The sequence below is a fragment of the Microtus oregoni genome, unplaced genomic scaffold, assembly GCF_018167655.1.
Source record: "Microtus oregoni isolate MIOR12 unplaced genomic scaffold, Mior012 000021F_ref0000039, whole genome shotgun sequence".
NCBI lineage: Eukaryota > Metazoa > Chordata > Mammalia > Rodentia > Cricetidae > Microtus > Microtus oregoni.
Window position 1 is genome coordinate 23,267,138 of NW_024543080.1, and position 13,958 is coordinate 23,281,095.

The following is a 13,958-nucleotide window of genomic DNA, read 5'->3' on the forward strand; positions in this document are numbered from 1 at the left end:
CAACACTGCCGTCTTTAACGTTACAAATCACACTGCAAACCTTTCTTTCTAATCGTATCGTGCCTTTGCATGGCAGGGCTCACTCTATCATAGACTTGCTAGCACTGGATTAACATTACAGCTGAAAGAATTTGGAGAATAACAGAAAGACATTATGAATTTCAGGCTTAGTCCCGTGGTAAATGTGTGGGTGTAGACATGGATTTCAATTAATATCAGATTGTTTTTGTTACTTAACTTGGGTAATGAGTTTTTGAGTTGCCTGATAAAATAGAGCTGACCCAATTAAATAGAAATTTCAGAGAAAAAAATTAAACTTTTAGCTTAAGCATATGTCATGCAGTATTTTGGACATATTTAAAACATTATTTGTCGTTCACCTGATTTTTCACATTTAAATTAATTAAAAATATGCTTTGTCATTTTATGAGCTCCATCTTGGACCGCGTTTGTTGTTTGCAAACGGAGAATAAACTAATCTTCGTAGGATAAAAAAAATATAACTTTAATTTGCTTTTGAGGTCAAAATCTTTTAGTAAGAGCTTGTTGGATCTTTGGGGAAACGGCCCTGAGTGGCACAAATAGAAACTGCGGCTACCCTTACTAGATGATTTTCTGCAGCGTGAAAAATGTTCATGAGGTCGATCTCTGACCACAGTCGCCACCGAGCTGAGGTCTGTAAATCTTCCTCCAAATAAAGAGTAGGTGTGTAGGAGACTTTCTCCCAAGCCGGGAAAGACTGGCTCTGTCTTGCCTACAGGAAAAACCTCGGCAGAGGATCTGCGCAGGCGCACAAGGACTTTGCGAAGGCGCGTCGGCTCCGCCCCCTGGTAGGTCACGTGGGCGAGTCCTAGCTTCAGCCTATGGTCCGGGTCTGTCACGTGACCGGGATCCGCGGTTCTCCTGGGATGGAGGCGGAAGAGGGGACGCCGCTGTGGCGTCTGCAGAAGCTGCCTCCGGAGCGGGGCGCCCCGGTGAGGGGTCGTGGGGAGAGCTTGGGAGGGCGGGGTTGGGACATCTAGTCCTGGGCCCCTGGGGACAGAGTGGCGGCCCAGGGACTTTGCGCGCGACCCGGGGTTGTCCCTGGCCTGGGTGTGTGGGGTCGCCTTGTATCTAGAAAGCCGTGGTGGTGGAGCCCTTGGTCTATTGCATTCGCGAATGGTCATTCATGCTTGAGGTCAGACCTCCCGAACGCCACCTGTGAACCCTTTTAGTGTGGTACAGAGGTTGCGGTGAGACCCTGGCGGGTCCGTCTCCTGGTGGGCGGCTGGAACCAACTCCTAACCGGAAAACAACCGGCTACTAACTTTTCTTAGAGTGGCTAAGAGGTGACTGCAGCCGCTGAAAACACACCCACTCACAAAGTCAAGCTTGTGGGGACCAGGGACTAACGGCCAGGCTTTCCATGTAGCATACCCTGGGTCCAGACTCCCGTGAAAGTGTTTGGTGGTGGCTCCCAGTCTTTGCCCTCACCAAACTTCTTTTCTACGTCTCGAGTATGGCCCTCCTTCCCAAACTCTGCTCAGCTTGTAGTGGGGATAGTGTAGGTGAGGCTGAAAGAAATTTAACTTTGCCCTTCTCATTGTCAAGACAATGAAAACATTGAACACCTTTTCCTTGATTTTACAAATGAGGGCGGTGAAATGTCAGCCTCAGGTTTGAGGAATTTGCTAGAGGTTTCCAGCGAGCCAGGGCCAAAGCTGAAGCCCACGCTCTGATGTATGGACCAAGTCTCTGAACTCCCACGCCTACTGTCATCCCTTATAGAGATGGTGAAAACTTTTCTCCAGGCAATGTCCATGACCCCTGAATCTCTGCGTGGAGCCAGCCGTCTCCTTTGCCAGTCTCCGCCTTCTGCCACAGCTGCGGAGAATTCCGTGTTTGGGGTCAGCTCCTTTTTCCCTGCTTTGGTTCCTCCCTGGCCTGGTTTTGTTTGGGTGGTGCCACCCTTCGTACCCAGCCACTAGATGTAGAAAATCGTTCTTGGACCCTCCCGCTTCCGTGACTTACTTACCTTTTCTGTCACCACAATCCCTGAGTCTCACACTCTCCTCCTCTCCCAATATTTTGGCAAAATCTTGGAAAAATAATGTCAACACGAAATGAAAGTTGAGCACATATTAACGCCTTGGCTCTTTTCTGCTGTCTGCAAGGCCTCCTCCCGTGATTTGGCCCCTACTCACCTTTTCAAAAGTCTTGTGCCCTTTGATGACCCTTCCCTATCTCTCAGCAGCTGCAGTTCCCAAACCTGCAGTGTGGTCCTGGTTTTAGTTTCAGCCCTCCGTATGCTCATGGCTTGTGGCTGCCAACGCCTGGCAGCTTCTCATCCTTTTCACATATAACTCTTTCCTTGCTTCTTTGCCCTTGCTAGGAACACCTTTCATGTTCGTTGACATGCTTTCTGTTGCTGGTGGTGTAGAGTGAAGAGGATGCTGAGGAGGAAAGGATGGTCAGGGCTTTCTCAGAGCAGCGAAGTGCGTGGGCGTGGGAGTGGAGGCACAGCAGAGTCAAGTCGGTAGAGCGCCAGTGGGAGGCTTGGATGTGAACGTCAGACTTCGGTTATTGGGCTAGAAATGATGCATTAGGACCGCGAAGGAAAACTTTTTAATGTAATATTTTCTATTCAGGGATTCTGAAAAAAACAAACAAACAAACAAAAACAGTGCATCATTAATGTTATTTTAGTTTCTAAAGGTAGACATCATCATGGAAAGTCTGGAGTTTAGCTGGCTTTGGAAGCTTATACCTGTAATCCCAGCACTTGGGAGGCCGAGGCAGGAGGATTGTCATAAATTTAAGATGAGCTTAGACCACAGAAATGAGACTTTAATCTCAAGCAACAATAAAATAAAAAAAAAACCAAGCAACAAAAACAAAGCAACCCCCCAACCAAATAAAACAAAACAATTCTTCAAACAACAAATAAAACAAAAAACAAGATGAAAAAAAAAACCCAACCATAAATCTTAAAAATTGTTACCTTTCGGTCTCAACTGGCTTTACAAAAGGGATGATTCTGCAAGGAAGAGACGTCTGTCTTGTCATCTACTTTAAAGTGCTTTTGTTTCCTTTTTGTCCCCAGCTTCTTCACAAAATCATTGATGGCATGTGTGGCCGAGCCTATCCCGCCCACCAGGATTATCACAGTGTTTGGGAGTCTGCCGAATGGAAGCAAGTTCTGGAAGATGTTACCACATTTTTCAAAGCTGTAGTTGGCAAAAACTTTTCAGATGAAGAGGTGACTTCACTCCTGATCTCTTTACCCCAATAATAGGCACTACCCAGAGTTTTTCTTTTTTTTAATTTATTTTTTTAAAAAAAACCTTTTCTCATTTTACATACCAATTCCAGTTCCCACTCCCTCCTCTCCTCCCACTCCCTCACCCCCATTCACTCCTTAGAGAGGGTACGGCTTCCCATGGGGAGTCAACAAGTCTAGCACATTGCTTTGAGCAGGACCAACGCCCTCCCCACTATCTAGGCTGAGCAAGGTATCCCTCCAAAGAGAATGGGTTTCAAAAAGTCAGTACAAACAGTAGGGATAAATCCCAGTGCCACTGTCAGTAGCCCCACAGTGTATCCCGGCCATACAACTGTCACCCACATTCTGAGCACCTAGTTTGGCCATATGCTGGTTCCTTCCCTATTTGGCCAGGGATGGTGAGTTCCCATCAGCTCAAGTAAGCGGTTTCAGTGGGTGTCCCCATCATGGTCTTGACCCCTCTGCTCATATTCTCACTCCTCCCACTCTTCAACTGGACTTTGGGAGCTCAGCCCAGTGCTCTGCTGTGGATTTCATTGCTTCTAGGGGAGGGCTCCACGCAGGCCTTCCACAATACAACACCTGAAACGTAATTATGAGTGAGAGGAATTCTGAATTGAACTTTTGGGGCCTTTGTGGTTTTGTTTTAGTTGTTTTTTCTCCCATTGTAACACATTTAAAAGTATACAGAAGAAAGCAGGATGCTAAAGAACCAGCCTTCATGTTCTGGTTTCCGGGAGTAGACAGTTAACATTGGACCTCATGGGCCGTGGCTTTTCAACATGTCAAGAATTGTTTGTGCGCATTTATGTGAGTTGTTTACCAGACGATATTCTGGACCTGCATTTCTTTGACTATATTCATCGAATCTGTTCATCCCTTATTTTCTTACTCTCTTAGTGGGGCTTTTGGGGAACAAAAGGTCTGAAGTTAATGAATCCAGTTTCCTAGTATTTCTTTCAATGCTTAGTGTTATCGGTGTTGTATTGAAAAAGAAGGTATCTTGTAGGTTTTCTCGTGGAGGCTTGATTGTTTTAGCTTCTCTAATCTCTCAGATAGGTTTTGAATTAATAATTTTGTTTGGGACAAGGGCCATCTCAGTTTCTTCTGCTTATTATCTCGTTGGCTGAGTGCCATCTTGTGGAATGCCTGTCCTTACCTCACAAGGCTACTGTACAGCCTTGGTCATAAATCAAGTGGTCACGTGTGGGGTCTGTCTCTGGACTCTTCCATTATTCTCTGTAGCAGTTTTTGGCATTTCTACACTGTTTTAATTAGCACAGCATTAAAGATACGCTGCATTAATCCTTGATGCCAACTGGGAGAAGACCTTCAGCATCATGTTTCCTCAAGGTTGCTTTGTCTCTCCTTGGTTCTTTCTGTCTTCGTATTCACTTTAGAATCAGCTTGTCAGTTTGGATTTTCATATGGCTTGTGCTGAATCTCAAGATTATGGGGAGAATTGGCAACATTAGTTAGCTTCCTAGCCTGTGGACAAAGGCTAGGGCTCATGGTTTAGACTGGCTTTCTTTTCTCTCTATTGTTTATATACATGTGTATTTGTTTAGTTTTTTTTTTTTTTTTTTTTTTTTGAGACAGGGTTACTCTGTGTAGCTCTGGCTGCCCTGGAACTCGCTCTGTAGACCAGGCTGGCTTTGAACTCACAGAGATCCACCTCCCTCTGCTTCCCTGAGTGCTGGGATAAAAGGCAAGTGCCATCACTGCCCGACTATGTTTTATAATTTTAATATAGAAGTCTTTCAAATATTTGGTTATATTTCTGAAAGATGCAGTTTTTAGTACACTTTAATTTTATTCTTTAGTTGTTTGTTGTTAGGATGTAGAAATTGTTGAACATTTATATTTTCTATGTCTAATACTTTTCTTAATTTATTTAGTGTGTATATTGTATATGTGTGATACACACAGACACACTTTTTTAAAAAAATATTTCTTTATTATGTATACAGTATTCTTTCTGCGTGTATGCCTGAAGGCCAGAAGAGGGCACCAGACCTCATTACAGATGGTTGTGAGCCACCATGTGGTTGCTGGGAATTGAACTCAGGACCTTTGGAAGAGCAGGCAATGCTCTTAACCGTTGAGCCATTTCTCCAGCCCCCCTTTTTTTTTTAAACAAAAAATTGTGGTAGTAGACCTATCTCCCACACACCTTAGGGAGAAAATTACTAATTTACCTTTTAGTCATTAGCTGCATGATTTTATAGGCATTAATTAATAGATTGAAGAAGTTTCTTTCCAACTTTACTGACTTTTTTCCCCCCGTTTTCTCTGAGACAGGATTTCTCTGTGTAATAGTCCTAACTGTCCTGGAACTCACTTTGTAGACCGGGCTGGCTTTGAACTCACAGAGATCTGTCTGCCTCTGTGTCCCCTCATGCTAGGATTGAAGGCGTACGCCACCATGCCCAGTTGACTTTTTGTTTTTTAATCATCAATGGCTATTACATTTCATCAGCTTTTTTTTTTCTGAATTATTTCCCCTTATTTTGTTAATGTGTTGATTATTTTTGGATGTTAAACTAAGCTTGCATTGCCCTGATAAATCCAGTTTGGTCATGAAGTATTACTCTTTTTCATGTGTGCATTGGTTGGATGACCCAGTGTCTTGCCTAGTTTTTGGATCTCTATTTGAGTGACACTGGCCTGTGAATTTTTTCCTATGATACTCTTGCTAAGTTCTTTGGTTTTAATCTGTGTTTGTAGAGTGACTTTGGGAAGGTTTTTGTTTTTCTCTTGTCCTTTGGAAGAGTTTTTGCACCATTGATTTTCTTTGTTTAATGGCATTGAATTGCTTAATTTTTATATCGGGGAAAAATTTATCTCATTCACTTTTATTTAACTGCCCAGTTGTCAGAAGTACAGACTGTTAATGTAGTCTTTGAATGACTCAGTATATGGTTTACTGTATACATTTGAAACTGCTATATGTTTTGAAGTTGTTGGGTATGGTTTGTATATGTTGTATCATTTGATTAAGTGGAAGTTAATATTTTAATGTTCTGAGATGTACTAATGCTTACTGTGAGTTTCTCAGTAGCTGGAAACTGTTAGTATCTCTGAGAATAAGTGCTTTATTCTGTAGGATTTTGTTGGGTGGTGGTGGCACACGCCTTTCATCGCAGCGTTTGGGAGGTAGAGTTGTGCTGCATTGCCTAGTTTGAAGGACACACGCAGGTTTAGGACTTGCAGATTACTCCTGAGTTTCTCCTCCTATTTCTTGGAAAACTCCTTGCTGTTAGGGCTGCGGTGCACTCGCTAGCTTTGTCAATGAGGCCCTTTCTTTACTTTCTGACTGGTAGGAACTTGTTAAGACTCGTCTGGTTGCTCATTCTCAGCCCATGCTCTTTGTAGTTAGTAAAGTATTTCTTCCTCATTGTACTGCCATTTAAGACGAGTGTGGGAAGAGGGTGGGCACGCATTTACATTGGAGCAAGAGGTCCCTTTCTCTCCCCTGACCATCTGTGTGTGTTTCCACAGACACTCCAGCAGTTGAGCCAACTGAATTCATGTCATCAAGAAGCTGTTATGAAATGCTTGAAGAGTAGGAAAAGCGAGATCAAGCAGGTCCTGTTAGGAGAAATAGTTGGTATTTCTTGTGCGCAGCTACAGGATTTTGATTGGCAATTAAAGGTAAGAATCTAGTTATTTATATGTTTTTGTGTGTAGTGTTTAAATATACTTAATCTTTTAAAATAAAAGTACCTACAATTTGTAATTTTTTTTTTTTTTGGTTTTTCGAGACAGGGTTTCTCTGTGGCTTTGGAGCCTGTCCTGGAACTAGCTCTGTAGACCAGGCTGGTCTCGAACTCACAGAGATCCGCCTACCTCTGCCTCCCGAGTGCTGGGATTAAAGGCGTGCGCCACCATCGCCCGGCTACAATTTGTAATTTTGAGACTACATTGTTCCAAAGTAATAGCAAAGCTTATATAAATTACTGGTTTTGTATTAACTTGGACATCAAGAGCATTATAAGCAACGAGACTGTGTGGTGCCATCATCCTGATTTTTTCTAGACCCATCAATCAGACATGGAGAAGTGTGTGTATAGTGTTTGGCCTTGATAAGAGTCTCTAGATGCTGCAGCTTTCTCAAAGTGTATGTCATCATAAAGTACAGTTTGGAAAACCTTGTGAAAGAGGGTGAGAGGGTCGTGCTGAGTGGAGAGAGAACAGTTTCAGAACAGCTTTCTGTTCTTTTAAGGTACCTAACTAGTAGACAGAAAACAGATAACATTCTCTTCCTTGAGTTTAGCATGGTCTTAGATCCAGAAAGTGCTTCATGTTGTTTCGGTGGCTTAAGACAAAAGGAATAACCACTTGTAGACAGAGTTGTCTTAGCTGAGGAAATGGGCCTTGTGGTTCTGTTGTGACTCAGTCATGTTTAAGATTTTTTTAATTAATGTGCTTATTGTATTAACACAAAGCTCGAAGTGTAGGGAGTATGCAATACAGCCAAAATTTGAAATGATTCTATACCTGTTACACTGATGGGCCAAGATAAAAAGCAGTTAATCAGCGGTAAAGTAAATGAAAGGTTTTCATTTAAATATGTAACATTTACATAAGTATGGATTGATGTGGAAGTGTCATATATCAATCTGTTGATTTCATTGGTTAAGCAATAAACTGCTTGGCCCTCATAGGTTAAAACATAGGTGGGAGGAGTAAACAGAACAGAATGCTGGGAGGAAGAGGAAGTGAGCTCAGACTCAACAGCTCTCCTCTCAGGAGCAGACGCCTTAGAGAGATGCCATGCTCCCGGGCGGACCGTGAGAGCTCTGCTTTCTGAGACACACACGATGAAGCTCCGACCCAGGATGGACGTAGGCTAGAATCTCCCTGGTAAGCCACCTCGTGGGCTACAGTAGATTATTAGAAATGGGCTAATCCAGGTGCGAGAGTTAGCCTAGAAGAGGCTAGATAGAAATGGGCCAAGCAGTGTTTAAAAGAATACAGTTTCCGTGTAATTATTTCGGGTAAAGCTAGCCATGCGGGCGGCCGGGTGCCGGGGACGCAGCCTGCCGCTCCTATTTCAACAATGGATGATAGGGGAGAGATGCTAGTATAGCATTCATGAAGGATATTTAGTTGTTTATCATATTGTGGCTTAACTGATACAGCTTCAGGCTTACAACTGATACGGCTTCAGGGTTACATTTTGTCAGGAGACATCCCGAGATTTTAGGCTAGCTCCTATGGATGCTATTTTTGGCTATGTAGTCTTTTGTATTAATTTGATAATCCCTTTAGTTCTGGTTGCCAGACTTAAATATTTAAACAAATAGGACCCCTACCAGAAAAGAATGACTGGGAATTTAAAATCATGCTTTGTGAAATTTCTTTGAGACACTGGAGACCGTGTGCCTGGAAAAGATGAGGCCAGTTGCAGATAGTATAATTATGTTCAGAAGACTAGACGTCCTTTGGGTGTGATATCTTGATTCTATATTCAACAGCAGTTTGATAGCCAATCAAGAATTAAGTTGCTTAATTTTTAAGAGTTTCTGACTATTTTTCATCTTTTATACATAAACTGCCATCTTGGAATCTCTAGCAGTTCTGGTTCAGGACACTTTCAGGACTTCTGAGTTTCTATAGGAAGACGTGGTATGAACCCGAAATAACAACACACAAACTGTATTCTTTTAAACACTTCCTGGCCCATTAGTTTCAGCCTCTTAACCCATTTCTAATAATCTATGTAGCACCATGAGGTGAGCTTACCAGGGAAGATTCAGCATGTCTGACCTGGTGGCTGGCTGCATCGCGTCTGGCTCTGAGAGGAGCTGCATGATTTCTGAGCTCCCTTCCTCTTCCTCCCAGCATTCTGTTCTGTTTACTCCGCCTATCTAAATTCTGCCCTATCAGATGGGCCAAGGCAGTTTATTAGCCAATGACCTTCCTCCATCATCTTGTTTAGCTAAACTCTGCTTTTGGACAAAGTGCTGGCTCCTTTCTTGCTGCCCACTTCCTGTATTTGTTCTGTCTCCTTTCCTTTCTCCTTCTGGTCTTTGAATGTGTGTTTAATTTATCGTTCCTCTTTCCCAGTGTTTACAGGCAAACAGGGATAATGTGCTCTCACCAAACTCAGATGCTTGTTGTGCGTACAACTTACTGTTTATCGTCTTTCTCACCTGCAACAGCTCGCGCTTTCTAGTGACAAGATCGCCACTTTACAGATGCCATTTTTAACCCTTCATCTGGATGTGAAGGAGAATGACGAAGTGAAACCATACTCCATTGAAATGAGTAAAGAGGAGCTACAGAATCTAATCAGTTCCTTGGAGGCAGCTAATAAGGTGTGTGCTTGAACTGAATCCTGTGGTTTCCATGCTCAGGTGTCAGTGGGCCCTTGGGTAGGAGGAGTAGAATTCCGGCAGGGATTCTCATTTTACTGATACTTTAGGTCAAGCACAGAAAATACTTTGTTGGGATGTTGTTGAAATGTTTAATTCTACTTTTAATGTTGAATTAATTATAACTTACAGTGTTCAATTACCAAGTTCTGAATTAATTATCTAATTATTTCTGAAAAGCAGTACTGTTACAACCATAGTTTTTTGTTTTCCTCCAGTATTTATTAAACTTAAAAATGAAATATTTACCCTGAGACCATGACATTAGTTGATTCTCAAGTTTCTCTAATTAATAAAAAAAACTTCATTATTCTAAAAAAAGAAATGTCTTATTTGGATGGACAGATGTTAGACAATTGCTTCTGTAATGTTCTGGTGTGGGGGCGAACTGAAACTGTAGTTACGGCAAAGTGAAGCTGAGATGTGATAGAGCTAATCAGTCTCCAAATCCTCACTTTGGCAGAGCCGTGTCTCAACTCCAGTCTTCAGTCCCAGTGTTATGTGAGAAAACAGGCTTTAAACAACAGGGATTGGCTGGGAGGAAGCTGTCAGGATTTTCTTGTTACTGGGCAGCATTTCTTGAGAGGGCTAGTCGTAGGGTTTGGCTCCTAGGTGTTTTTGACCACCTCCCTGACTGCTAATCATGTGTTAGATTCTCTGGCCCTCTTAAGCCCTGAAACATCACATTCTTCCCACTCTCCACAGTTGTTCACATTTTAATTTTGCCTTCACGGCTGATTCTCATGTCCAGCAAGGAAGCCTTTCGGCCTTTGGATGAAGCTGTGTGTGAGAATTGGGTGTGGTAGTGCCTGGTATTGGTGCTGAGGACCGAGAGCAGCAATCTTGGCTGGCAGGGGCTCTAAGCCCCTGCCCTCATTTGCCTGTTGTTCTTCTTATCCGTCTTCAGAGTTTACTTAGCAGATAGCAGCTTCATTCCAGTCTAACCTGATATTGCTTCTCCCTGTTTGTGTTTTAAGGTGGTCCTGCAGTTAAAATAACTGGAAATGGTGAATCTTCAACTATCATATTTCACTGCTGTGCCGTGGCAAGCGAATGCTGTGTTCAAGGGTGGATGCTACATCAGGCTGAGCAGGAAGCATTGCTGAGATTACAGAGATGAAAATCTGTCAGCAGTCCTAAAGCACAGGAAATTGTGTGGCTGATAGGGAATGCATAAAATGAAAGATGAAAAGGCTGGTCTCAGTTTGTGTTTTCACAATGATTGGTTTGTCTCATTTATTAAATATTTGAGAAATCTTTCTAATAATACTTTATCAAACAGTAAAAATAAGTTCTAGAGTAATGTAAACACACAAAACTCAGACATACAGGACCGTTGCTTAAATGCGAATAGCAAGGCATGCATTATGAATAAATAACATGATACTGGAAAATAATGTTTTAAAGCACGCATAAGGTGCATATGTAACTCAGAAGGTTGCATGTCTTTTCATGTTTCAAAGAAGGGATTCTCAGTTGCAAAGTTTCAGACAAAAGCTTGTTATCAGATATGAACAAGAAAACATTGAAAATTTGTGTGAATAATTTGGGATTTAAGAATTTTATGAACTAAAACTATAAGAAATGAAAATAATACTGTTCTTTCTGCACGTCCCCACCTTCTCGGGAGACTATGGTCTGAGGAAAAGAGGAAGCTCTCCTTGATTGTGTAGTGTACATATTGTTACTCATATACAATTGTGTTTTTATACGTTCTTAATATGGAATTTGAGCTTTTGGATGGTATTGCATTAACTGTAACCCAAGCCATTTTTCATATCAGCTACCTTTAAAAATACGCATTCTGAGCGATTAAAAGTGTCTGGTTTTATCTTTATGTGTTGCTTGATTTCAGTGACTTCCTGTGTACCTTAGTGGTTGGTATGCAATTAACTGGTCCCTGCTGTTAGCAGTTCTGTGGCTCCGTCAGGCACGGCAGCCTGACTGTCCAGAGCAGTGACAGTCACTGTCCCCTCCATACAGCTGCAGGTAGTAAGATTAGAGTGGGATTAGAAGAGGAGCTTGGGACAGAATGTTCCTCAGTGTACTACTTTTTCATAAGAGATTTCGGGTATGGAACATGTATTTACTGCTGTGCTCAGCTGGTTGTTGGTTCCCGTTTGGGCAAGTCCCACAGGTCAGCGGAGCACTGATGGCTTGCAGAGCAGTCCCTCAGGAGGCCTGGTCCGGCGGGCTCTGGACTACAAGGAAATACCTTGTTCTCCCCTCCCACAGCATGGCTCTACCAGCCTGTTTCTTCTTCCTTGAAGTTTGATCAACATGTTGTCTGATGTCCTTATTAAAGTGTCAGTTTGGTACATTTTGACTGACAGATGCTCATGCAAGCACCACCATGGTCAAAGTACTGAATATAATCCCGCCTGCAAACTTTCTCTTGCCTTCAATATCTCTGTCCAGGTTCCTTCCGGTCACCACTGCTGTGCTTCCAGGCCCACCGCTCAGTGGAAATAGGATCATAAGTGTTTGTTCTTTTTCTAATTACTGCTGCTGATAGGTGGAGGGCAGTGTGCTTTACCACTGACATCAGTCTGTCTTTTTTGTTTTTTGGAACAGGATCTTTTTTTTTTGTTGTTGTTTATTTTACTTTCTTTTTTAGTTGTTGCAAAAAAAAAATTCCCATTTCCCTCCCCCTCCTCGCACACATCGCCCCCTCTCTTCCCCCCTTTCCCCTCCCCCCACTCCATTCCCCCTCACTCTCTGAAGAGCAGTCCAGATTCCCTGCCCTGCAGGAAGTCCAAGGTCCTCCCACTTCTATCCAGGACCAGGAAGGTGAGCATCCAAACAGGCTAGGCTCCCACAAAGCCAGTTCATGTATTAGGATTGAAACCTAGTGCCGTTGTCCTTGGCTTCTCATCAGCCTTCATTGTCTGCCACGTTCAGAAAGTCCGGTTTCATCCCATGCTTATTCAGTCCCAGTCCCGCTGGCCTTGGTGAGCTCCCAATAGATCAGTTCCACTGTCACAGTGGGTGGGTGCACCCCTCGTGGTCGGTCCTGACTTCCTTGCTCATGTTCTCCCTCCTGCTCCTCATTTGGATCTTAAGAGCTCAGTCCGGTGCTCCAATTTGGGTCTCTGTCTCTATCTCGATCCATCACCAGATGAAGGTTCTAAGGTGATATGCAAGATATTCATCAGTATGGCTATAGGATAGGGTCATTTCAGGTTCCCGCTCCTCAGTTGCTCAAGGTACTAGCTGGGGACATCTCCCTGGACACCTGCGAGCCCCTCTAGAGTCCAGTCTCTTGCCAACCCTAAGATGGCTCCCTTAATTAGGCTATATATTTCTCTGCTCCCGTGTCCACCCTTCCTTTATCCCAGCCATCCCATTCCCCCAAGCTCCCCCCATTCTCCCCTTCTCACGTTTCTCACCCCATTTCCCCTTAGCCCCATGCCACCTCATCCCCAAGTTCCCAGGTTTTGCCCTGCAATCTTGTCTACCTCCCATATCCAAGCGGATGACTATATGTTTTTCTTTGGGTTCACCTTCTTATTTAGCTTTTCTAGGATCACAACTTATATGCTCAATGTCCTTTATCTATGGCTAGAAACCAATTATGAGTGAGCACATCCCATGTTCATCTTTTTGGGACTGGGATACCTCACTCAGGATAGTGTTTTCTATTTCCATCCATTTGCATGCAAAATTCGCGAAGTCATTGTTTTTTACTGCTGAGTAGTACTCTAATATGTATATATTCCACACTTTCTTCATCCATTCTTCCATTGAAGGGCATCTAGGTTGTTTCCAGGTTCTGGTTATTACAAATAATGCTGCTATGAACATAGTTGAACAAATGCTTTTGTCATATGATAGGGCATCTCTTGGGTATATTCCCAAGAGTGGTATTACTGGATCTTGGGGTAAGTTGATCCTGAATTTCCTGAGAAACCGCCACACTGCTTTCCAAAGTGGTTGCACAAGTTTGCATTCCCACCAGCAATGAATGAGTGTTCCCCTTCCTCCACAACCTCTCCAGCAAAGGCTATCATTGGTCTTTTTGATTTTAGCCATTCTGACAGGTGTAAGATGGTATCTCAAAGTTGTTTTAATTTGCATTTCCCTGATCACCAAGGAGGATGAGCATGACCTTAAGTGTCTTTTGGCCATTTGAATTTCTTCTGTTGAGAATTCTCTGTTCAGTTCAGTGCCCCATTTTTTAATTGGGTTAATTAGCATTTTAAAGTCTAGTTTCTTGAGTTCTTTAATATATTTTGGAAATCAGACCTTTGTCTGTTGCAGGGTTGGTGAAGATCTTCTCCCAGTCAGTGGGTTGCCTTTTTGTCTTGGTGACAGTG

The 13,958-nt window shown here is 43.0% G+C and overlaps 2 protein-coding genes across 2 annotated transcripts in view; one reads left to right on the forward strand and one right to left on the reverse strand.

Moving 5' to 3' along the window:
- The first annotated feature begins 839 nt into the window (after positions 1 to 839).
- Commd8 (COMM domain containing 8) lies at positions 840 to 11,479 on the forward strand. Its single transcript, XM_041671443.1, has 5 exons — positions 840 to 974; positions 3,083 to 3,238; positions 6,764 to 6,916; positions 9,430 to 9,585; positions 10,620 to 11,479. The coding sequence occupies exons 1-5, from the start codon at positions 864 to 866 to the stop codon at positions 10,638 to 10,640; spliced, it is 597 nt and encodes a 198-aa protein (XP_041527377.1). The 5' UTR covers positions 840 to 863; the 3' UTR covers positions 10,641 to 11,479.
- A 1,237-nt stretch (positions 11,480 to 12,716) lies between these two features.
- The window catches only part of Gabrb1 (gamma-aminobutyric acid type A receptor subunit beta1), a 381,088-nt gene continuing 379,846 nt past the window's right edge, over positions 12,717 to 13,958 (reverse strand). The window contains exon 10 of the transcript XR_005976095.1: positions 12,717 to 12,769. The gene's annotated coding sequence lies outside the window, so the exon portion shown is untranslated. The remainder of the gene's footprint in view (positions 12,770 to 13,958) is intronic.

Excerpts from the sequence above, each read along its gene's own strand:
- Commd8 (XM_041671443.1), top strand. The coding sequence starts at position 864 with ATGGTCCGGGTCTGTCACGTGACCGGGATCCGCGGTTCTCCTGGGATG. Across the intron at positions 975-3,082 it reads CTCCGGAGCGGGGCGCCCCG|CTTCTTCACAAAATCATTGA; the intron begins GTGAGGGGTCGT and ends TTTTGTCCCCAG. Across the intron at positions 6,917-9,429 it reads ATTTTGATTGGCAATTAAAG|CTCGCGCTTTCTAGTGACAA; the intron begins GTAAGAATCTAG and ends CACCTGCAACAG.